The following is a 25,552-nucleotide window of genomic DNA, read 5'->3' on the forward strand; positions in this document are numbered from 1 at the left end:
TATCTAATATTATATGCCAAAGGTCAACTATATTTTGTGTATGGAAATATATTTTGATCTATATGTCAGTTCCGCAGGTTTTATTTGACCATGACCTCAATTGCACGGTTCATTGCACAGTGTTAAGTTTTTGTGTTTTGGTCTATTTTTCTTAAACTATAAGTAATAGGTCAACTATATTTGTTGTATGGAAGCTTTGTTAGCTGTACATGTCTGCCTGGCATGGTTCATCTGACCTTGACCTCATTTTCATGGTTCATTGATCTTTGTTTAGCTATCTTGGTTAATGTTAAGTTTATGTGACAGTTGTAATCAAGCTTTATACTTAGGACTATCAACATAATATCAATGATTAGTAAAGAAGGCGAGATATTTCAGTGTGTGCATTCTTGTTATATAGATGGCTCATGTTAAGAACTTTCAGTCTGTCACATGTCCAATGTCCTTGACCTCATTTTCATGGTTGATTACTTGAAAAAAAAGTTAAGATTTTTTGTAATGTTAAATTTTCTCTTATTATAAGTAATAGGATAACTATATTTGGTATGTGCATACCTTGCAAGGTCCTCATGCCGGTCAGACAGTTTTCACTTGACCTTGACCTCATTTCATGGATAAGTGAACAAGGTTAAGTTTTGGTGGTCAAGTCCAAAGCTCAGATACTATAAGCAATAGGTCTAGCATATTTGGTGTATGGAAGGACTGTAAGTTGTACATGTCCAACTGGCAGGTGTCTTCTGACCTTGACAACATTTTCATGGTTCAGTGGTTATAGTTAAGTTTTTGTGTTTTGGTCTGTTTTTCTTATACTATATGCAATAGGTCTACTATATTTAGTGTATGAAATGATTGTGAAGTGTACATGTCCAACTGGCTGGTGTCGTCTGACCTTTACCTCATTTTCATGGTTCAGTGGTCAAAGTTATGTTTTTTGAGTTTTGGTCTATTTTTCTAGTACTATATGCAATAGGTCAACTATATTATGTGTATGGAAATATTTTATGATCTATATGTCAGTTGCGCAGGTTTTGTTTGACCTTGACCTCATTTTCATGGTTCATTGTTAGTGTTAAGTGTTTGTGTTTTGGTCTTTTTTTTCCTAATTTATAAGCAATAGGTCAACTATATTTGTTGTATGGAAGAAGTTTTAGCTGTACATGTCTGCCTGGCATGGTTCATCTGACCTTGACCTTATTGTCATGGTTCATTGATCAATGTTTAGTTTTCTTGGTCGATGTTGAGTTTATGTAACAGTTATAATAAAGCTTTATATTTAAGACTATCAACAAAATATCAATGATTAGTAAAGAAGGCGAGACATTTCGACATGTGCACTCTTGTTAATGTATATTTTTGGTTGAAGAAGTTGCAATTTTTGCTTCTGTATACATTACAAAATTTTCACTCATAGTGGAATGGAAAGGTCATTGTTGATTTAGTGTATGAGGAGGTACATTTTTAAGGCAGAAATTTTCAATGTAACAGAACTGGCATCCACTGTTTTAGGTACCTTGTAGTTAGTTTTATATGTTACAAGTATTTTATATTTTATTTCAGAAATCAAAGATGAACCAGGCTCCTACTTGTGGCCCTGCATCAAAAGTAGAGCTTCATATAGAATGCCAGCATCTTATCAAGAAAGACTCCACTTCAAAATCAGATCCATGTGTGGCCTTTTTTATGTTTCAGCAAGGCACATGGAATGAGGTAAACTATGTGCAAGTGGTATTTGATACATGTACTACAAATGTATATTGATTAAGAAATGCTTTGGAAAGCCATAACAGTTCATTATACTATACAATTATTGAATATGAGAGATGCATGGTTTATTTTAACTTAACCACTGGCTAAGTGTTCTAGTCTTGACATTAAATTCAATGTTCATAACCCATATAAATAGTAAATCACTGCAAAATTAACTTTGTATTTTTCAATTTTGAATAAAGCAGTATACAATTATTATCTTGCATAATAGCTAGTGATTGTAAAGCTATGCATAGTTTACATATTAAGTTTGTTATTAGGTCAGTTTAGTATAAGAGGAACCACTAATGATAAGTTAATGATATTTGTCATGCAGTTATAACAGCATTGGTATTTCTTTAATATTTCCATTGAAATTATTTGGCCCTGTACCTTTGTCTATAGTCATGGTTCATTGACTGAAATAATGTACAAATAAAATTGAGAATAGAAATGGGGAATGTGTCAAAGAGACAACGACCCGACCATAGAGAAGACAACAGCAGAAGGTCACCAACAGGTCTTCAATGCAGGGAGAAAGTCCCGCACCTGGAGGCGTCCTTCAGCTGGCCCCTAAACAAATATATACTAGTTCAGTAAAGCAATCTCTTGAAAAAAAAACAATCTCAGTATTTTACTGATAGATTGCCATTCAATATAACACATGTACACTGATAGTAATAATCACATGTAAGACAAATGGTTCAGCAGAACCTTTATACTGTCAAGCTATTGCTTCAACTAATTTTAATATTATTTTCATAATAAAGAATTGCAAGTAATTCTACACAAATACTTGTCTGTTTGTTTAAAAATTCTTACCTATAAACTGAATTTGCAAATACAAAATAGAAAAAAATTACCAAATAATTCATTTGTGTTCTTATGCATTATTTTACATTTGATTACATTTCAGATAGGTAGGACAGAAAATATTCAGAATTGCCATGATCCCAAGTTTGCCAATGGATTTGTGGTGGAGTATTTCTTTGAAGAAGTACAGAAAATCAAGTTTGAAGTGTATGATTTGGACAATGCAACTCCAAAACTAACTGATGATGATTTTTTGGGAATGTTAGAGTGCAATTTAGCTCAGGTATGTTTTTGATAGGCATTTGATTTTAATAATTCTTGTGCAAACTGTGATTTAGCTAATGTAAATTGGAGCTTTTTTAACAGTGCTTACAACGAAATGTACATTGGAGATTGTTTAGCAATGCTATTGTCCATTTGACTTCTATATATTTGCAGAAAAAAATTCTTAAAATTTCATTTTTATAAATTACTGTTTTTTTCCTTGATGTATGTTAATATATATGATATATATGAACTCTGACTATTAATTTCATAATTTTTATACGCCCGTCTTTTAGACGGGACGTATTATGGTATACTGTTGTCTGTCCGTCCGTCCATCCGTCGTCCACACTTCGGACAATAACTCAAAAACACTTTCACCAATTTCCATGAAACTTAAGTGAATTGTTAATGTCTATTGACGTAAGCTCTCTTTCGTTTTTTTTTAATTTCAGATTTTAAGTTTTGGATTTATGGGGCTTTATTCATAAAAAAGGGGGGATTTTCAACACTTCGGACAATAACTCAAAAAGGCTTTCACCAATGTCCATGAAACTTTGGTGAATTGTTTATATCTATTGATGTAAGCTCCCTTTCAATTTTTATAAATTTCAGATTTAAAGTTTTGGATTTATGGGGCTTTATTCATAAAAAAAGGGGGATTTTCAACACTTCGGACAATAACTCAAAAAGGCTTTCACCAATGTCCATGAAACTTTGGTGAATTGTTTATATCTATTGATGTAAGTTCCCTTTCAATTTTTATAAATTTCAGATTTAAAGTTTTGGATTTATGGGGCTTTATTCATAAAAAAAGGGGGATTTTCAACACTTCGGACAATAACTCAAAAAGGCTTTCACCAATGTCCATGAAACTTTGGTGAATTGTTTATATCTATTGATGTAAGCTCCCTTTCAATTTTTATAAATTTCAGATTTTACATTTCCGTGTTATGAATTTTTATGCTTAAAAAAGGGGGGATTTTCCAATTTTGGGACAATAACTAACACTTTCACAAAATTTTATGCAACTTTGATAAATTGTTTATATCTATTGACATAAGCTCCCTTTCCATTTTTATAAATTTTAGATTTTACGTTTTCTTAAGTAATGAATTTTTAATCTTAAAAAAGGGGGATTTTATGAAACTTTGGTGAATATATTAATGTAACATCCCTTTTGATTTGTATATATATTTCTAGTTGATCATATAAATTCATTTAAAGCATAAAAGACAAGTTAAAAGAGCAACGGGCGTATCATGCGCTAAAGCGCAGCCCTTTATTGGTCTCTATGTTAATTTTATTTTTTGAAGTGTTGATTACCTGATGGAGTAAGTATAGGTGGTGTAACAGCCTTCCAACCAAAACAAAAACAACTTACATGTACTTTTAATGTTTGTTTATTATACCCCCGCTTTAAAAAAGGGGGGGTATACTGTTTTACCTCTGTCTGTCAGTCCGTCCGTCCATCAGTCCGTCCGTCAGTCAGTCAGTCAGTCCGTCCCATGAAACTTTCGTCACATTTTTCTCAGGAACTACACATCCACCCTTTCTGTAATTTGGTATCAACATTTATATATGTCAGCCATACCGTGTGATGCGTTTTCAGATTCATCACTTGACAACTTCCTCTTTACCGAACACTTGTCTGATTTTACACATGATAGCCAAGTTGAAAATTTTCGTCACATTTTTCTCAGGAACTACAATACAAGGATTTCTGAAATTTGGTTTCAGGATTTATATAAGTCAGCTATACCGTGTGATGCGTTTTCAGATTCATCACTCGACTACTTCCTGTTTACCGAACACTTGTATGATTTTACACATGATAACCAAGTTAAAAATTTTCGTCACATTTTTCTCAGGAACTACAATACAAGGATTTCTGAAATTTGGTTTCAGGATTTTTATAAGTCAGCTATACCGTGTGATGCGTTTTCAGATTCATCACTCGACAACTTCCTGTTTACCGAACACTTGCATATTTTTACACTATTAATATTATCCACTTGCGGCGGGGGTATCATCAGTGAGCAGTAGCTCGCAGTTTCACTTGTTTGTACTATGTGACTATACTGATTTGAATATTATAGGACACCAATGAAAATGATAATCACTTCATAGTTTTGATTATTGATTTTATATCATTATACAAGTTAACTTACTATACACAAGCTTTTCATGCTTTTAGCATGCAGAGTTAGGCTCTGAAAGTTTATTAAAAAACTGACTAAAGTTAATATACATTCAATTATTTATTAATGTGCAAATTCCACATCTTGGAATCAAACAATTTAGGAAAATAAAAAAAATGTTTTTATAGTTAGTAAATTCTGTCATAATCCACTAACATAACATATGAAGGTAAACATATAAAACAATATTCACTTTCATATCCTTTGCCTATAAATTACTATTTTACTAGTTTATACTATATCTAATATTTTTTTAAACAAAAAATGGAAATTGCAGTTTCCTATCATATATAGAACAATTATTACAATAACATGACATGAAATCTAAGTTTGTCAGTAGAGGTCATCTTAATATTTAAATATATAAAGTCATATGGTACAAATAAACAAACATTAAAAGCACATGTATGCTGTTTTTGTTTTGGTTGAAAGGCCGTTACACCGCCTATACTTACTGAATTTTTTTGAATTTTTTTCTGCAAATATATAGAAGTCAAATGGACAATAGAGTGTATGGTTAATGACTCAGTTACAATAAAATTATTATAGCATATCATATCATAGCAATGAGAAAATTTTTGTCTCTTTCATTTAAGGATGCTTGCATGAAAGAAAATTGACTTGGAAATATAGTATAAAGGAAAAAAAACAAGTAAAGAAGTGATTATGATTTAACTCTTCAACCAAAATGAGAAAGTTTAAACGAACTATGTAAATGAATAACCCAGTCAGAATAATGCTTTGCTTCTTGTTCTTTTGTATTTTAAATGTGTTGAAGTGAGTTATTTGGTTTAACTACGCCAGTACTTGCTGTCATCTGGTTCATGAATATATTATTCAAATTGTTTTATTATTTTTTCAGGTTATATCAAAGAACCCTTTTCATTCACCATTAAAGAAGAAGAATGGTAAAGACAATATGGCTAATTCTACAATTACAGTAAGTTTTTCATACTATCGGTATACAAAAACGTGGAATCTGGTATATAAAATTAAATTAACACATAATGAGTCTTGTACAAAATAATGTCTCATGTTGACCTGTTTCTATCTTGAGTGAACAGCTCATTTTGGAGTGCTCTCGATGGTCTACATTTAACCATGATGATTTCTATAGTAACCAAATACAATAATTTGGAATTGGAATAACTAAATAAAAAGTGCCAGGGTTAATTTGGGGGATACAAACAATTTATGCACATTGTTAATTGTTAACTTGTCTTTTCAAATATACAATAAATTAAGGTATTTACCATTATATAATTTTTCTAATGCTGTGCTAGGAGTCATTGGCAACACAAGAAAATAACGTATTTTCATGAACCTTAACAATTGTTGTCTTGTCATAGTAGTAATAAATATTTTTTTGTAGGTCAGGTCAGAAGAGGTTAAAGAAGGAGGAGAAATGGCATACATGTCATTTAGTGCCAAAAAGTTAGATAACAAGGTATTGGTTGTCAGTTGACAATGATATCATAAATGTGTGTTTGTTTATACTGTTAAGACTGTAAAGGCATAAAAAAAAAGATAGAAGGACAATACATGTACACAAAAAAAAAAAGATCATGGTATATGATGTTCCTGAAAATTTATCTACCATTTTAGAAGCACTTTGAAGTAAAGTTCAAATTAGTCTATATTGAAATTTACATTATATGTTGTTACAAAACCAGTAAGGCATATACCACTATGTAATAATTTTTTGTTAATTGAAAGAGATAACTGATATTATTGTATTTTCCTATAGCTACCTATGAAATGTTTTACATTGCTTGATATAACATTAATTCTTTAATTAAAGTTTTCTGATAATTTTGCAGGATTTCTTGGGTAAATCAGACCCCTATATAGAGATATCAAAGGGAATGCCAGATGGCACATGGGTTGTTGTACACAGAACTGAGGTTTGTTCCTATAAAAAAAAATGAATTAAAATTTACATTTTTTTTTTGAAAAATGAATATATTTGTGTTCATTTTTGCTGACATTTTGGATATCTGATTTGCTACAGTCTGCTGTATATAATAGATTGTCTGCTCCTATTTACTTTATGTAAGAGAGTAAAGGACTTTCTAGAAACTATATTCAAATTGACAGGTATTAAAAACTGCTAAACATTGTCTACAATGAGCTTCATTAGCAAGATGCAGTACTTTTTCAGGAAAAGGGAGATAACCAACTTGAAATTATGATTTTTAGTGAAAAATTAGTTCTAACGGACATGAGTTAATAGAAAGGGATACATGAAAGTGATTATACTCCCATTAAGTTTGTGTAATAGAGAGTATAGGAACGTAAATTTGCTCCTTTTAAGTTTGTTCCAGTTGACCTGAGTATTTTCTCTCTTCAAACTTTTATTAATTAGTAAATAAAAATGCTCCATTTAAGAAGTTTCAGGAGTCTTTTTCCTTCTAGTTAAATAAAAGTTTTGCAATCACATTAATTAAATTTCACATGTTTGCCAGTGGTCAAGGATTTGCAATAATATCTACAGGCATAAACTTCTGTATTAAAATAAGTTTGTGATTGGTCTGTTTAAAGGAAACCACTTGATATGATAAGTCAATGATATTTGATCCACAGTGGTGTTAGCATTGGCTTATCTTATTTACTTGATTATTTGGCCATGAACCTTCAGACTTTGAAGATATCCCCTTACAGTTTCAAAATACTCTCAACTTGTCAGAATAAGACTGTCATGCTACCTGAAGAAATTGCTTAAAACACTTCACAGCAATAAGTATTCTGAGAACCAAACATTGAGCTATACAAGCTAATGGGTGCTCTCCAGTTCCTGCTATCTTAGTGATGTTGCTAATTTCATATGATAAGATTCTTTCAGGGAATGTCCTAAATAAGAATATTTATACTTTTAAATAAAATATGTTTGTGGTCATCTCTGACACATAGATTTTATAATGGTCAATTAAATCATGTTGTCCCCCATAAGACTTTTGCAGAGGTGACTTTTACTTCAGTTCAATAGCCTATGTATAAGCAAGTTCAGAATAGGAAACAAAACTTAGATTGTGTGTAAGCCTTGTTTTAAATGAAATTGAGTCCAGATAGAAATTTAGTAAAAGAATGGCTGTGTTATAGAATTTGTTGTTTGGTAAATGTTTGAAAAAATCTACTGTTATTTTAACAGAATTGGGATTATGAAATATGCCTAAAAAGGGATAGAAAAGTATATCTGTAAGCTAAAATAGAATTTTGTATAATTGAACTACAATGTATAATTACTATTATTTACAGGTGATAAAGAACACACTTAATCCAACATGGCGTCCATTTAATCTAGCTGAAAATGTTATGTGTGGAGGGGATAAAAACAAAGACATCAAAGTATGTTTTCATATATGTTGAATAAATACCTTGACATAACTATTTACATTAAACAGGTTTCAGAAGTGGAATTTCAGATTATGAGTCTTGACTATAAACATTGTCAGATTTACTGAGCAGTTCTTGGAGCTCTAAAGAAGGACATTTTTTTAGATAGTCCTTCAAAAGAAAAGGAAGGATCTGACAATTATTATATGTTGTAAATAAATCTATAACTTCTCATACATCTATATTTCTGTGACAGCCTCTACAAAATTCAACATTTATAATTTTTTGAAGAAAAACATGTGCAGGGCAAGCATTTCATAAATCTCTCAGGAATTCGCAAAACATTTTTGGTATCAATGTACAAATTAAAATGGTTCAACCCTATATTCCATATTATTAGCATTGGTTTAAGCAACTTTGCATCTTAATAATGGTAAAACTCTTGATTAAATGAAGAAAAAAACATTATTTCAGTAAAGAAGTCTTTATTAGATAAGTTAACCTTCATTATGGGAATGCATCTTAAATGCTAAAAAATGTGTCTTCTTTTTATAAAAGGTTAAATATTTGTATGATGTTCTACAGAAAGTTGAAATTTCATCATATACATACATTCCATTCTCAATTTTATGTATTAAAGAGTTTATTTTTTAGTTTGATGTGTTTGATTATGACAATGATGGGTCACATGATCTGATAGGAACTTTTGTCACCACCATTACAGCAATGTCAGAAGCTATCAAGCAACCAGTAAGTTGAATTTAAACTCACCTTTGCACACTTGGCATGCATCATATTAAGTACTGTTAACAGGGAAATTTTCACGGCAGTTTAATTTTCTCTATTTTTGCGGTAAGACTTTAAAATGCGAAAATAAAACGACAGCAAAGATTTCAAGGAAACTCTATTCATAAGATGAATATAATACATGTATTCGATATGAATAGGGTATGTAGGAAACCACTGTAAAACACAAAATTTACTGACGACAGAATGAAACTGTTTTTCTTATAACCTCAAATAATAACAGTATTTCTAAATGAAAAGTAATTTAAAAAATCATGATTTTAACTCTCATGTTCATCTCATTAGCATTGAAAACATCACACTCAAGCGGACACTACCGATATTGTTACATAAACAGCACTCATTATAAATATGTTAATCAGTTATAAAATATTTATATATTTATATAGGCCACAGGGAAATTGCGAATTCAAAACGACGCAAATTTAGATTGTGGTCATAAAATGCGAAATAAAGACGGTGCGAAAACTTCCTGCTTTACAGTAGTCATCAATTTCAAGAAAATCCACTTGTTGGACAATTTTTTAAATCACTGCTTGACATATCTCAAAATCAAAGTACACTGTAATATTGCTTTAAAAGCTGTTGTCTTGACTTTTATATGAATATAAGATGGCTTATAATTGCTTACTACCACATCATTGGCACTTTGGTGAAAAGTTTTCACATTGGCAATTATACCACATCTTCTCATAATGTACAAAGTGGTGTCATGACCAGATTTACGTCAATAAGAATACCAAAATTTATGATTGAATGATGTCATCTCAGTTTAATCACAGCACAAACATATTTTAAGATTAGAAGTCATTTTGTTTTGCTTACGAGCTTAGGAGGGTGTCAATCTTTCATTTCGTAGAGTAAAGGAGATAATTAACAATGCACATTTTTATCCCTAATTCTGCTTGAGGTGTGCAATTTAGTATACTTCCCTTTAATTTCAAAATGACATATAAAGTGGCAAAACCTTTACAAATAATTCCTTGGAATTCTCAGATGTGACCCATTGAAATCACAGTTGATACAGACTAGACTGCAACTTCTTCCTGCAGACTAATATCTGTAGTTAAATTTCTCAATTGTAATCAGTGTACTTGGATCAAATAATATAGATTAAGGTCATGACTTGTATTACTTTTAATTGTCAACCATAACTTGTGAGTTCAACATCAACTTCTGACATTGTCATCTGTGTCACATTTCGATAACTTGCAACTGCATGAAGATAACTAGACAGAATTAAATCAAACTTGCAAAGAATCTTTCACTAGACCTTAGGTCTCGTGTTTGCTGTTTTGGTTTTCGATCTGATTGGTGTGTGGGGTTATTTGTTATAAAATATGGTCTTCTCCCATTTCTGCTTTAATAATATCAACTATTTATCAGCAATTCTTAATATTAATGTAACAGAATTCTACCAAGGTTATACATGTTCTTCTTTAGACATGAGTTATGCACCTTAGCCTGCAAAATTACATTTTGATCAATGTGATTTTTTTGTTTTTTTCCATACCAAGATATGGGCATTCCTAGTTATGGTTGGATTTTGATCATTTCATGAAAACAACAGAACTTATGACTTTTTTCTAAATGCTTTTGCACATTTATCTCTAATTTTAAGTACTGTGGATTTATTAGTGTTTGTAGCTATGGATACAAATGTTCATTGATTTCAAGGGTTAAGGTTAACCTCATATTTAGATGTTCATCAAAGTGCCAATAATCTATAGATTGTATCCAGATTTTGGAAAACCACAAAATCCATTATCCAATTCAACATTAATCCACAAAAATTGATACCCACAAATAAAAATGAATCCACAGTATGTGGGTCTGCTTTGATCAGTTACAGATCAAGTGTAAGTTTGGTTCAGCTTTGCTGATTTTTTTTTCAAATTATGAGCTTTGGCCTTTAATCATTTTGTGAAAATGACAGTTATACAGACTTTTTTTATAAATGACTTGACATATTCAGATGATTTTTGTCTCACCTTGAAAAAAAACAAGACATTGGTATGCTTTTTTCCAGCGTTTTCAGTCATGGCAATGGGGTGGCGCCATCAACAGTGTATTAATTTATGATAAGGTCTAGATTATGGTGAACCACAAGTGGTAGGTCAATGATATATTGTATGCAGTTGTATAAGCATTGCACATCTCATTTCCATGGAGAATATTTGACCTTGTCCCCTCAGTCATGGTATATTAACTTTGCAACATTTGTGTAGTTTACATGTATTAGTGTGTGATTAGATTATTAAAGACGAATTGCTAATGTTAAGTCAATGATATTTGGTATGCAAATTTATTGGCATATGCAAGTCATATTTCCATGGAGATTATAAAGCCCCACCAGGACCCCCTCATCGTGGTACATTGACATTGAAACTTTTACATAGTTTACCAGTAAATGTTTGTGTTTAGATTTTATTTAAAAGGAATGGCTTATGTCAATGGTATTTGGTATTCAGTTGTATTAACATTGGCACATCATCATTTCCATAGAGATTGTTCAGCCATGTACCTACAGTCATGGTTCATCAACTTTGAATATTTTGCATAACTTACATGTTAAAGTATTGCTATTTTAATTTCAACATTTGCATTATACAAAATTACAAAAAGGCGAGACATATCTCTGTGATAACATTTATTAGTAAAATGTATATAAGTCTATTTTGATGAGTTACAGATAGAGTTAAGGTGGTACCTAACACTACAGGGAGATAACTCTGTAAAGTCAGCTTAATGTTTTAATTACGTTGTGTTGTAAAAGGAATATTAAGCTTCTCAATGATCAAAATTGGTGTTTGTCAAATTGCTATATAACCAGTGTATTTTTTCTGACAAAACAGTTGGTTCAAAAATTTAAAAATTTTTATATTTTTATTTAAGGCTCAAAGTAAATACTTTGACAAAATTTTATGAAAATTAAGCGAGCCAAATTAATTTTAGTGAAAGTGTTGGGTACCACCTTAAGTCTAATTCTGCTCCACTGATTTGCTATATTTATGGGCTTTCAACCTAGAAAATTTTGTGAAAATAACAGTTATACATGTACTCATAGTCACTTCCATTCTCAAATTTCCACTCCTAAAATTGTTTCATGCTTTTTTTGGGTGAGCAGGGACACATCTAGTTTAAATTCAAAGTCTAGTTTATTCTTATGGACATATACCAAGTAGTCATATCCAAACCAATAATTCTCAACATTATTATTTCTTCTTTTTGATTAAGTGCTTTATACAGTTATTTCCCCTTATCTAAACATTTGTATGTGATGATCTAGATTATGGTTGATAACATTCTTGTTTATAATATACAGTTCTTCATCTATATCAGCTTCAAAATTTAGTCTATATTGAAGTTTATTGTACTTTCTGATTGAGATTTTATCACTGGAATATCCATTATGTCTTTACTTTGCTTAGGAACAGTTGTATTCATTTATTTACATGAAGTGTATTGTTGCCAAGTACATATACAATCAACAAGTAATGTGTGATAGGAAATTTTTTAATGTAGCTGATTACCATTATGAAGACAAACTTTATATATTCCTCTCTTGAGATAGCAGTAAAATATTACCACCTGTTTGTACAAAAGTAAATATAACTAGTATTTGATTTATTATATAATACTGTTGGTTATTATTCATACTGGTTACATTGTTTGTTGGTTACATTGTTTGTGTGTCTGATGTTTTGGTTACAGGTCTTGATGGTCATAGTATTCTTATCTGTATACCTGAAGTCCTTTTCAAGTTTTGTTAGTGTAGACGAAAAGAACAAAATCATTGCAATAAAACTAGTTGACTTAAATACATGAATAGACTTACTATATATTTAACAAAAACAAAGAGTTTAAACAATTTTTATATGAGCATGCAAGATCACAGTATTTAGAAGTAATAGTTTCTTAGCTTTTTCATTTCACTTTCTACAGAAGAAAGCTGAGAACTTAAAATTAAAAAAAAAATGATAATGGATATATAGCAGTTTGACAAACACTTATTTTTATCATTGAGAAGCTTAATATTTCATTAACAATAGAATTTGATTAAAATGTTCAGCGGATTTTTACAGAGCTATCTCCCTGTAGTGTTATGTACAACCTTAAATAGTGATAATTATTATTCATTGATCAACCATTTTTATGTGAAGATTTAAGTCGACCAATATTTAGTTTCCGTGTAGAGTTTTGTTGACCATTGACATTATTGTTTGAGTTTTAGTCTTTTTAGTACACATGGTCCAATGGAACATGTGAGCCATTGCCATCATTAGGGGTTTATTGTTGTAATCTTTGTCTCCTCAGAAACTTCTTTTCCAATTTCAACCAAACTTAAGAGATTGAATTATCCTAAGGGTATTTATTTAGTAAAAAGTTTGTGATTTTTGTCGAGCCTTTGACTTTAGTCGAAAAAGCGAGACTAAGCGATCCTACATTCCGTCGTCGTCGGCGGCGTCCACAAATATTCACTCTGTGGTTAAAGTTTTTGAAATTTTAATAACTTTCTTAAACTATACTGAATTTCTACCAAACTTGGACAGAAGCTTGTTTATGATCATAAGATAGTATCCAGAAGTAAATTTTGTAAAAAGAAAATTCCATTTTTTCCGTATTTTACTTATAAATGGACTTAGTTTTTCTGCGAGGAAACATTACATTCACTCTGTGGTTAAAGTTTTTAGAATTTTAATAACTTTCATAAACTATCCTTGATTTGTACCAAACTTGGACAGAAGCTTGTTTATGATCATAAGATAGTATCAAGAAGAAAATTTTGTAAAAATAAATTTCCACTTTTCCGTATTTTACTTATAAATGGACTTAGTTTTTTTGCCAGAAACAAAACATTCACTCTGGTTTAAGTTTTTAAAATTTTTATAATGTTCTTAAACTATCCTGGATTTCTACCAAAATTAGACAAAAGCTTGTTTCTGATCATTAGATATTATTCAGAAGTAAATTTTGTAAAAAAAAAATCACTTTTTCCATATTTTACTTATAAATGGACTTAGTTTTTCTTCCAGTTAACATTACATACAGTCTGCAGTTAAAGTTTATAAAACATTTATTAGATTCATAAACTATCCTGGATTTTTTACCAAACTTGGAAGCTTCTTTCAATCAAAAAACAGTATCGAGAGGGAAATTTTTATTGATGTTTTTCCTCATTTTTGTTGAGTCTGCAATTAACAGCAAAAGTAGGCGAGACACCGGGTTCCGTGGAACCCTTACGAATTTTTATTCAAGTCAGCCAACAAACATTGCTGCATGGCAAAAAACTTGTGATGATTTGTTGTTAAAAGAAATTTGACTGTCCTTGTTTAGAAAATAGAGAAATCATTTTGAATCTCTCTTCTTTTGATGGAAAGGACAAGAAAGTGCAGAAATAGGGTTCTCTCATTTCTCGTTTTTTAATTTTATATAGATTAGACCATTGGTTTTCCCGTTTGAATGGTTTTACACTAGTAATTTTGGGGCCCTTTATAGCTTGTTGTTTGGTGTGAGCCAAGGCTCCGTGTTGAAGGCCGTACATTGACCTATAATGGTTTCCTTTTTGTCGAGCCTTCGACTTTAGTCGAAAAAGCGAGACTAAGCGATCCTACATTCCGTCGGCGGCGGCGGCGGCGTCCACAAATATTCACTCTGTGGTTAAAGTTTTTGAAATTTTAATTACTTTCTTAAACTATACTGGATTTCTACCAAGCTTGAAAAGAAGCTTGTTTATGATCATAAGATAGTATCCAGAAGTAAATTTTGTAAAAATAAAATTCCATTTTTTCCGTATTTTACTTATAAATGGACTTAGTTTTTCTGCGGGGAAACATTACATTCACTCTGTGGTTAAAGTTTTTAAAATTTTAATAACTTTCTTAAACTATCCTGGGTTTGTACCAAACTTAGACAGAAGCTTGTTTACGATCATAAGATAGTATCCAGAAGTAAATTTTGTAAAAAAATAAATCCATTTTTTCCGTATTTTACTTTTAAATGGACTTAGTTTTTCTGCGGGGAAACATTACATTCACTCTGTGGTTAAAGTTTTTAAAATCTTAATAACTTTCTTAAACTATCCTTGGTTTGTACCAAACTTGGACAGAAGCTTGTTTATGATCATAAGATAGTATCCAGAAGTAAATTTTGTAAAAAAATTAATTCATTTTTTCCGTATTTTACTTATAAATGGACTTAGATTTTCTTCCAGTTAACATTACATACAGTCTGCAGTTAAAGTTTTTAAAACATTTATTAGATTCAAAAACTATCCTGGATTTTTACCAAACTTGGACAGAAGCTTCTTACAATCAAAAGATAGTATCAAGAGGAATATTTTTATTGATTTTTTTCCTCACTTTTGTTGAGCCTGCGATTTACAGCAAAAGTAGACGAGACACCGGGTTCCGTGGAACCCTTACAATTTTTTTTAAATTGTTATTTGGATGGAGAGTTGTCTCATTGGCACTCACACCACATCTTCCTATATCTATTCAACAGGAAATCACCAAGAGGGAGTTTCATAAGTATTTATTTTATTCATTACTAATTTATAATTTAAGTACAGGCACTTAAGGTCTGCTAGTATGATAGAATTAGTAAAGTTGAAGGGCTGCTTCATATGAACATCCTCTAACATTTAAAGACATAATTAACATTATGTGTATTTAAAAAATTGATATACCGGTAGTTGGGAATGTTGTATTACACAAGATTATTTCCTCTGTTTCTTGTACATGCATTTTTGTCGTACTACTGGTGATTTATTGTATTTGTTTTGTTTTGTGATTTTATCGTTATTTGATTTTTTCCTTTAACCTTATTAAAGTGCAATATTGCAATAAGGTACTAAATTTCGTTTATAACACAACCTGTTTGTTCCTATCATTTGAAGGCCCCTCAGTTTTGATTTTTTTTTTGTTTGATTTACGACCTGAGTTTTAAATGATTTTTGTTTCACTTTTAATCGAGACTATTGTCAAAATCTAGCATTCATGTAGTTGTGCTGTTTCTGTGTTTACATGTATTTGTGATTAATAATTTGCTTGTCTTCGTCTTTTAGAGGTTTTCATGGTGTGGCATTGTTTTATATATTTTTAGCATTTGATTTTTTCTTCTAACAAACTTGCTTCTTTTCTTTCCTTGGCTACTTCCACCCTCTCCCAGGTTAGGGAGAGGGTTGAGCATTCACAATCATTTTTAACCCTTCTACAATCTTTGTGTGTCAGTCCCAAGTCAGGAGCCTGTAATTCAATGGTTGTCATTGGTTCATGTCTGTCATATTTGTTTTTCATAAATTGTTTTGTTATAAGTTAGGCAGTAAGTTTTCTCAATTGAATCAGTTCATAGATTTCAAATCTGGGCCTTTTTCAGCTGACCATAAAAGTATGTGTTTTTCTCGTTGTTTGAGGCTGGACAGTTGACTTACAATGCTCACATCCACTTCATTTGAACTTTGGTGGATATTTGTCTCATCAGCAATAAACCGCATCTCCAAATTTTTATATCGTTTGACTTTAAAAATTCTGAAGATGTGAAAAATATTCTTGAAAAATATGACATTAATCGTCCTGAATAAGCATGAAATGTTTGCCACTGGAAATTAAGCAAATAACTATTTAAAATCAATCATACTTAAATCAAATTTTCTGTAAGTCTTTGATAAATCAAGAGATTTTACAAAATCTATCAATTTTGTCATGGTTTGTTGTAATGGAACCTAATCAATTTTTTTTTTTTTTTTTTTTATCTTTTTGACTTGTTCATGATAGGGCAAATTTATAATCATGCATGGTACATTTATAGTTTGCACTGAATATTGGGCCAAGCATATTCAACACCTCTACTACATGACTTAAGAATATATGTTCATATAAGACAATATGTCAAAAAGTATATTGAATTTAATAAAAAATCAAAAAATATCAACATATTTGTTGCAACTTAAACAAAAATATACAGTTTTTTGTCATAAAAAAAAATAGATACATAGTATAAAAGATGTATATAATCTAGTTTTTATCCACACAGTGGTTTCATTGCAATCATATTTTCGGCACAAGTCAAAGGAAGATTTACTACTTTTAAAATGGCTTCACATACTTCTTTGAGAGGTTCTATACAGGCACTGAATGGAATTAAAAGTACATAGAGCCAAGCTATAAAGAAGGCAACTGGCCATGCTAAGAACCACAAGATGAGGAACCACAATATTGCCCATAATATTCCTGGACATAATTCTGCTTTGCCTTTGCCTTCTCCACTTCCTTCACCAGATCCCATTCTGTTATATGTTAGGTTTTAGTCTGTAAAAGAACAAAAGGTAAACATAAAGCAATGTTATCTAACAATTATAGAAGTTATAAATGGAAAGGAATTTATATAAATTATAAATTTAGTAAACTCTTTTAACCTTGTTCATGACTATTAAAACATGATTTGAGTTATATAAAGTCAATTATTCCTGTATAACAAATAGAATCTAAGGTTTTGAGAATAGTAACTAAGGTACTATGTACTGGTAGGAGTACGGTTCAGATTAACAGGAGTGACATAGCATTATTCAGTGGCTGTTACATCTTGGAATCACATATTATTTCAACAAAAATTTCATATAAGTTTAAAAAGTTTGATTTTTTTTTTAAATCAGAGAGCTTTAGTTATATGACATAGATCCCCCATTATAATTGTAATGTTTGAAATAAATATTACAAATTCCCTTAAAGTTCAGCAAAACATGATTTAAAAACATCAGTTGGTCACTATACATATTGTCCTGTAGTATAGTAATGTGACACTGTTAATAATAAGGTCAAATTTGACATTTATCTGGACATAATGTTTGGTAGGTATGTGGGTGGACAAGTTCATATATGATTGACTTTCAAAGGCCAGATCATTATATTATTACAATGTTATCTATTTTATGTGAAAACATTATAAGCCTGTTCTGAACATAATCTGATAGGATTTTACTTGGTCACACAGATATTAACAGTGGGGGGATCAAGAAATTTTCATAAAGGGGGCCCACTGACTGCCTATGAGGGGAGCTGCTGCAGTCATGCTCCAGTGATTCACTATATGATTAAAAAAAATCCTACCAAACCTGGAGCCCAGCAATCTCCTTTTTCACCAAATTTTGTAACAATTTTGAAAGCAGAGATTTATTGCCCTACATGTTTGACATCCATTCAGATTTTATCATGCAGATGATCTAGATAGTTGTTGTCAAGATATATATGATTTAGAACTTGTATGTATAATACAAATATGGAAAAAATATTTCAATGTAAAGAAAAAGTTTACACATTAAAGGAGCTTTTGATAATAATTCATTAACTTTTATGAAAAATTTATCCATAAGCATACATTTAATGCACTTTACTGCAGTTTTAAGCATCATTTAAAGATCTAAATTATTGAATAATCCCACGTTGACATATCTAACCAGCAAATACAAAAAATATATCATGCATAGCATTTGAAACCTTTACCTTAAGGTGTTTGTCAGGTATCTAAATATTTCTTCCACTCAAATATTTGATATCAAATATATGAATGTAACGTTAACAGTATCTGTATTTAATGTCCCTAAATATTCATTGAATTTTGTTGTCTGATAATCACAAGCAAGACAACAGGTGTGGTTTAACTAGGTTTGAAATAATCGAAATTGACAACTTTACATCAACATCAGTTGTATTGATTTCAAACTCACTACACCAGAAAATTATATTATTTCCCTATAAAATCCCATATCAATCTTTTGTTTAAGTTTATTACCTTGTTACCTGGGTAAGATTTAATACATTTGACAATAAAAATGCATTTGTATCATTTTGTGACTCTTCCCAGAATATGAATATTAAGTGTTTAAATAAAGATAACGATATTATTAATTTGATTAATAAGGAACAAAATACTACACATGAGGCCAAGAGGACAGGACGAAGCATACAGTCCCAACAATAGGTATGCTATATGATTTAAAGGAGGTATGGAATGTTGACTAAGGTTAATAAATTAGCATACCAATGGTGCAAATTTGTCAAAAGACATCTAGATTTCTGCCTAACTGCATAAAAAAATATGTCAATGTTATCCTTTGATTGTGTTGTTTGATTTGTGCTGCATACCTGTACACTCAATTGGATCATTACACTCAGAATTTGACCAAAGAGTCGATTAATCAAGAAAGAAGTTGAAAACTACACATTATATATATCACAAGGTACCAAGCTTTCAATGATTTCTTGTTCAAACAATCATTACAAGGTTCACAAGGAACAATTTGTTCAAATGGCTTGTTGCAAGTCTATAATCTTCCCCAAGGCGGCTTTAGGCCTGATGTGATGGCTTTATAAATAGGGTGATTGTCTAATACAAGAACAAAATTATTCAATTTACCTGCCTGGACATTGCATTGCATAGTATACCCTAAGAAAATATGTGTTCCCTATTATTTTAAACCCAAAACAAGTTATGTGAATTTGAAAATGACTTTTATTACAGAATATAGAATAACAATTTCTCTCAAATAATTTTGCCAAAAATATTGATAAAAGATACTCACTTTATAATGACTTATCCTTTATGTCATAATTTTAAATGATATCCCTCTTTGATATAACACACAGTTATGCCAAAATAACTCACAGTTTATGTCAAGTTATAATAGAGTATACTACATAAACAGATGAAACAAGTACAGCTTGACTCAGCTAATTATAACTTAAAGTTATAATGATGATACAGACTGCATGTGATTACTACAAAAACTACTTCACTGTGGTGTATTGTTTGTGTATATGAGTAGTTCAAGGTCTTAGATTTGTATTCCCACTACATCTTGTTTGTGTTCTAGTTCTACAATCATGCCTAGAGTGTTTAATTTCTAGCCAAAAATAATTCATACCAGTCTTAATGAAATTTGTATTATGTTAAACACTTATTCTTATGTTTAATTTTACTCACAAAATCAAGAAAGAAGCTAGTATCAATATAATATACTATCTTTTACACCATAAGATTCAGCAGTTATAATGCATAGTTTCTGAATTACTTCTGGGTGTCCTATTACATAATAGTTGTCTCATTAAAGTTGCTTCCCTATATGTGATTACACCAGAGCAACTGGTTTAATATGTCAAATTTTTCATGTTTACGTGAAGTCAACATATCTGATAATATATGTTAAATCCACCTACGCTTCTTGAATAGATATATAATACTATGATATGGGATACACCCTGAATAAACAACTATTTTATTGTTGTACCATGCAAATATTTAACTTTTTTGGTTGATCTGAACTTAAAAAAAAACTTGTGGTCAAATATAGAAGAGTACATTATAAGGACTTGAAATAGTTTAGATTGTAAGAAAGCTACTTTTTTTTACCTAATTTGTAGAAAATGTTTGAAAAAAGTTGCCAAGATAAAAAAAAATCACCTTAAGATAGCCAGAATATTAAAAAAAAAAGGGAGAAAAATATGTGAACAAATTAAAATTAAAATGAACCAATATCTGTTGAATAAAAAACCCTAAGTTGTTTAACAGAGAAAAGACAAACCAAGGTCATTGTAACCTTACTTTGCCCCAAATATTGACAACAATTTAAAAAAAATCTATTGATGATGGTCATGTAGTTGTAAATGTTTCATAAAAATTCAAATTTTCAGCAAATGTCAGATGAGAGAATTTATTCTAATGGTATTATAATACATGTATTATCGTGATCACTTATTTTGAGGAATGTTAGACATTTTATAGTTTTGTCAATTTCCCCCCCCCCCCTACCTTTGACAGGGGAAGTAAGCTGATTATTAATCTAGAATAAACCTCTGGTTTTGTACTGTAGAATTATAGCTAGATATAACTAACATATTTTTGCTCTATATATATGCCACTGGTGGCTGTTGTCTGCTCTATGGTCGGGTTGTTGTCCCTTTGACACATTCCCCATTTCCTTTCTCAATTTTAGCCATGTATTTTTTTAGTAAATTCTCTGAAAGCCAAAATCATGAAGATAATTGAAAAATGCATGAAGTCAGTAATATTCATACATTTTAATAAATTTTATTCATGCATATATTTGTTGTACTGGTATATTAAAATACAGTTCTATGTGCGAAACAACATTTCTCCTTGCCATTTTTTGCCTGTTGTATTTTGTAAGATGTAGCCTTGCAAATGTTAGAATAAAATAGTGAGTGCATGGATACAGATGATTGTCTTAAACATCTTGGGGATATTATGAGGTTAGATTTAGATCTGTGCCATGCAGTATGTTTTACAAGACTCAACCATCAAAGGAGGTTGTTGCTTATAATACTTTACAATTTATATAGAAGAACAGTTGTCAGTAATTACTTTGCACACTGATAACCTTGATCTATATTCCAGAAAACAGATGAAAGATTATTTATTTACATGCTGCTTATTCTATTCATAATGATAGCTGGATGCCTGGCAAATGGAATGTGTAGTATAATTCATCAAGTTAAATTTATCATATTAAACATATTTTAAATGTTATATTTTTCAAGTATTGAAGTGGTGTTATTCTCTCTTGTTGCTTGAGTATGTTTTCCAAATAAGATGTGAGAATTTAATACAGTCTGTAGCTTAAAAACCATGAAATTAAGTTATCAATACTTTTTATTATATTTATAAAATACATGCGGCATGATATAAATGATAGCTTAACTTTCTCGCAAAGACTTTTTACTTTTTGAGTATTACAAAAATTATAAAAAAAATGGGGGGAGGGGGTAAACTCACTCTGATGGATTGAGATGATATTTTGTAATTATGGCTTCTATACATATTTACTCATAGTTTTTTTATCAAATGAAATTGCTACTTTCTGATATCAAATCTATATTTAACATTTTGTTCCAAAGGAAATCTGGGATCAAAGTGGATATATGTTTTAGTTATATGATAAATGTTTGTAGAACATAAAAAGTTTTGGACAAGTTTTAAATTTAATATGTACTTGATCAATTCACAAGTACATTTATTCAAATTGATAAAATCAACATTTGGTTTAACACTTTCTTTCTTTTCTGTTTTTGGTTATTGAAATTATTGAATATGAAACTATTATAATTTGTATGCCGTTTAACAGAGTGTGTCTTGAGATGATTGAGAGCTTTCCAGAGATTAGTTTGTTTGCACCCATTTACTATTAAAAGTACATATTGTTTGTATTTGACAACACATGGAGATATGTATATAGAAACGTAAAGAATCAATGTTTATGATTTATAATGGAATATTAAATAAAAGGTGGTGTGTTTTTAAACATAGAGACATCCACCCAACAACACAATAAACACAATGAAGACCTGAAGAGGTCAACATAAGTCAACAATAGTTTATATGACAAGATTTCAAGAATTCATAAGACTAGTATGTTTGCAGGAAAAATAAACATGCACTTTTCAATCAACCATATGTCCCCATTCATGAAAAGCATTGAACGTCAAAAAAGGGGGGTCCAACCCCGAAACCCCTTCCCCCTTGTATTCACCACAGATTTTGATAGAGAATATGTGTCCAGGTTTCTGATGGTAATGGTTTAACAGTAATATAAATTTGTTTTTACATTAAAGAGTATATTTTTATACCTTTTATTTATTAAAGTATATCAAATATTCAGTATTTAAATGACTTAGATGAATCAATTTTATTTTTGTTTAAAATTTTCAATTTTAAACACAGTATGCTATATGTATATCATACCACCAAGATTGTTATTAGGTTAACAAATTATTTATGGTTTGTCAACATTGACAGCAAACAATTATTTGATTAATTTGCTATTATTAATTCATTGTTATTAAAAGTTTAAATAAATTGAGGTCAGCAAAAGTATGTTAGTTTTGGATTGACATAGATTAAAGTTTTAAAATATACACATGATGTGGTGTCAATTAGATCTGTAAACCATGTATATATATATTTAAAATATACACATGATTTGGTGTCCATTAAATCTGTAAACCATGTATATATAGAGATTAATACATGGCCTTTTCCATATCAGCCTGGGTATCATCCTGAGACCCCCATATCAGCCCGAGACTGAGTCGAGGTGCTGATATGGGTCGAGGGATGATACCCAGGTGGTATGGAAAAGGCCAAGTATTAATCGCTTTATCATATACTTCCGACAATAGTTTCATGTAAGGCAAATAAACAAATGCAATAACTTAAACAGTCAAAAACTTTATAAAGAAGTTAAATTATGAATCAAATATACTATAATTGTCCAACAACAGCATCACTACCTCCATATATATATGTATGGTAACATTTCCTATACAGGCATTTTGAAACATTGGAAATTTGGAAGAGTTTTATGATCATTATTACTCCATGTTTGTTGTACTATAATATGATTCTTAATTGTCAATGGCATTTGTTAGCAAGTACTAAACTATCCCCACAAAAGTTCCCGTAAATGTTGACGTTGTCATAAAAAATATCTGACGTCACAATGGAAAAGAAAACAATCGATACAGGAAACACCGGAAGTAACTTGCACGAGAAGCACTGCTATGGGTTTTTGCACGAGACGCCCCTGATATGGGTTATCAGCCCGGGTGGGAAATTATGGCTTGTGTACTTCCGCTCATTACACATATGCAAAAGCTATCATATCAATGCTAAGTATATGATAAATATATATATATATATTTAAGATATCAAGACCTGTACTCTAAAGATTGGACCTGTGACTACATTAAGTGTGATACTATTTCCTATTTCAAAAATATTAAAACTTAACTGATGAGTGATGAGAAATATTGTAATGCACAAGATAAAATGATGATTATTTAGGCCAACTTTAATTTCCTTTCCAATTATCTGCTAAAAGACATTAGATATGTGTCTTCTCCATGATAAATCATCAGGCAATTGTTGCCTTTTTTCTTGAGGTAACAAAAGCGAAATTAGAGAATTTTAAGTAAATTTGACTGTGAAATTAAAATTTTGACAAATAAAGATTAAGATCAAGTGAACCACATATCAATTATAGAATAATAACCAACAGTTCAAGGGAAGTATTAATAGGCTTAGAATAAGAGAAAGTAATCTGTATAAATCTCCATCAACAGGAACACAGAAAAAAGATAAAAATTTGTGTGCTAAAATTGTTGTATACAGTGTAATCAATATTCGCATTAGAAGTAATTTGGAAATTGCATTTTAACTTAAGTTCAAAATACATACAATGTACATCTCAGGGCACTTAATGATGAATCTTAAGAGTACACTGAGTTCAAGTTAAGTTAAAACTTTCCAGATACCATCTCTGAAATATTTTTCTATCCACAGATACATCTATTTCTAGCTTTATAAAGTTTGTGACAAGAATTTAAACATCACTATTATAACAAAATTTAATAAAGTAATGTAAAATTGAGAATGGAAATGGGGAATGTGTCAAAGAGACAACAACCTGACCAAATAAAAAACAACAGCAGAGGGTCACCAACAGGTCTTCAATGTAGCGAGAAATTCCCGCACCCGGAGGTGTGCTTCAGCTGGCCCCTAAACAAATATATACTAGTCCAGTGATAATGAACGCCATACTAATTTCCAAATTGTACACAAGAAACTAAAATTAAAATAATACAAGACTAACAAAGGCCAGAGGCTCCTGACTTGGGACAGGCGCAAAAATGCGGCGGGGTTAAACATGTTTGTGAGATCTCAACCCTCCCCCTATACCTCTAACCAATGTAGAAAAGTAAAAGCATGTTTCTTTTAATATGCATGTGATAGGTTTTGTATCATTAATATCTTTTAATGTAAGTATTTACCTGTAATGAATTCTTGATAAATATATCAGTTAAAGTACAATTAATGATGTTAATTCCTGATAGTATGTATAGGAAATCCTCTTCACACCCCTTTACACACTAATCATCACCACTGGCCTGTATAGTAATGAATGCCTAAAGCTTCAAGGTTGATCTCACTCAACTAGCACTTATAAACTATGTTTACATTAGAAACAGGGAATATTATATTGAATATAACAACTTTGTTTGCCTGATACAGGTAAAAGTGTAGATAAATGAAACTCCTATAAATAACCAGGTCATAAAGGTGGACTTGGTAAAGATGGATGTTACAGCCATTAAGATGCAATTTGAATATATTATCTTTTAAATGGATCTTTTAGTGTTTTACATGTGCTTTTAAATGGTTGTTATCTTTCTTTCTGAATTTCATGGATATTAGTGGAATATATATTGGCAATAATGAATTATATATTGTTCCATTTCAGTATTTTTTGTGGTGATTAAATTTCTAAATGTAAAAAAATATGATTTTTTTGGTTTTTATTTTAGTTATAAGAAAAA

General features: G+C 30.5%; 1 protein-coding gene and 1 long non-coding RNA gene across 5 annotated transcripts in view; one reads left to right on the top strand and one right to left on the bottom strand.

Moving 5' to 3' along the window:
• LOC143079754 (copine-3-like) overlaps window positions 1-25,552 on the top strand; it is a 53,413-nt gene that overhangs the window by 8,620 nt on the left and 19,241 nt on the right. For all 4 annotated transcript variants that reach the window (XM_076255324.1, XM_076255327.1, XM_076255326.1 and 1 more), the window contains exons 2-8: window positions 1,558-1,707; window positions 2,663-2,842; window positions 5,887-5,964; window positions 6,397-6,471; window positions 6,845-6,928; window positions 8,280-8,369; window positions 9,012-9,107. In XM_076255324.1, coding sequence (XP_076111439.1) covers window positions 1,567-1,707; window positions 2,663-2,842; window positions 5,887-5,964; window positions 6,397-6,471; window positions 6,845-6,928; window positions 8,280-8,369; window positions 9,012-9,107 — 744 coding nt within the window. In that variant the 5' untranslated portion in view covers window positions 1,558-1,566. The remainder of the gene's footprint in view (window positions 1-1,557; window positions 1,708-2,662; window positions 2,843-5,886; window positions 5,965-6,396; window positions 6,472-6,844; window positions 6,929-8,279; window positions 8,370-9,011; window positions 9,108-25,552) is intronic.
• Window positions 17,054-25,300, bottom strand: LOC143079755 (uncharacterized). The gene is made up of 2 exons (XR_012979474.1): window positions 25,007-25,300; window positions 17,054-17,473 (listed from the first exon to the last, which is right to left on the bottom strand). It is a non-coding gene; the product is annotated as an uncharacterized LOC143079755 (long non-coding RNA).

This window comes from Mytilus galloprovincialis, chromosome 6 (assembly GCF_965363235.1).
Source record: "Mytilus galloprovincialis chromosome 6, xbMytGall1.hap1.1, whole genome shotgun sequence".
Lineage (NCBI taxonomy): Eukaryota > Metazoa > Mollusca > Bivalvia > Mytilida > Mytilidae > Mytilus > Mytilus galloprovincialis.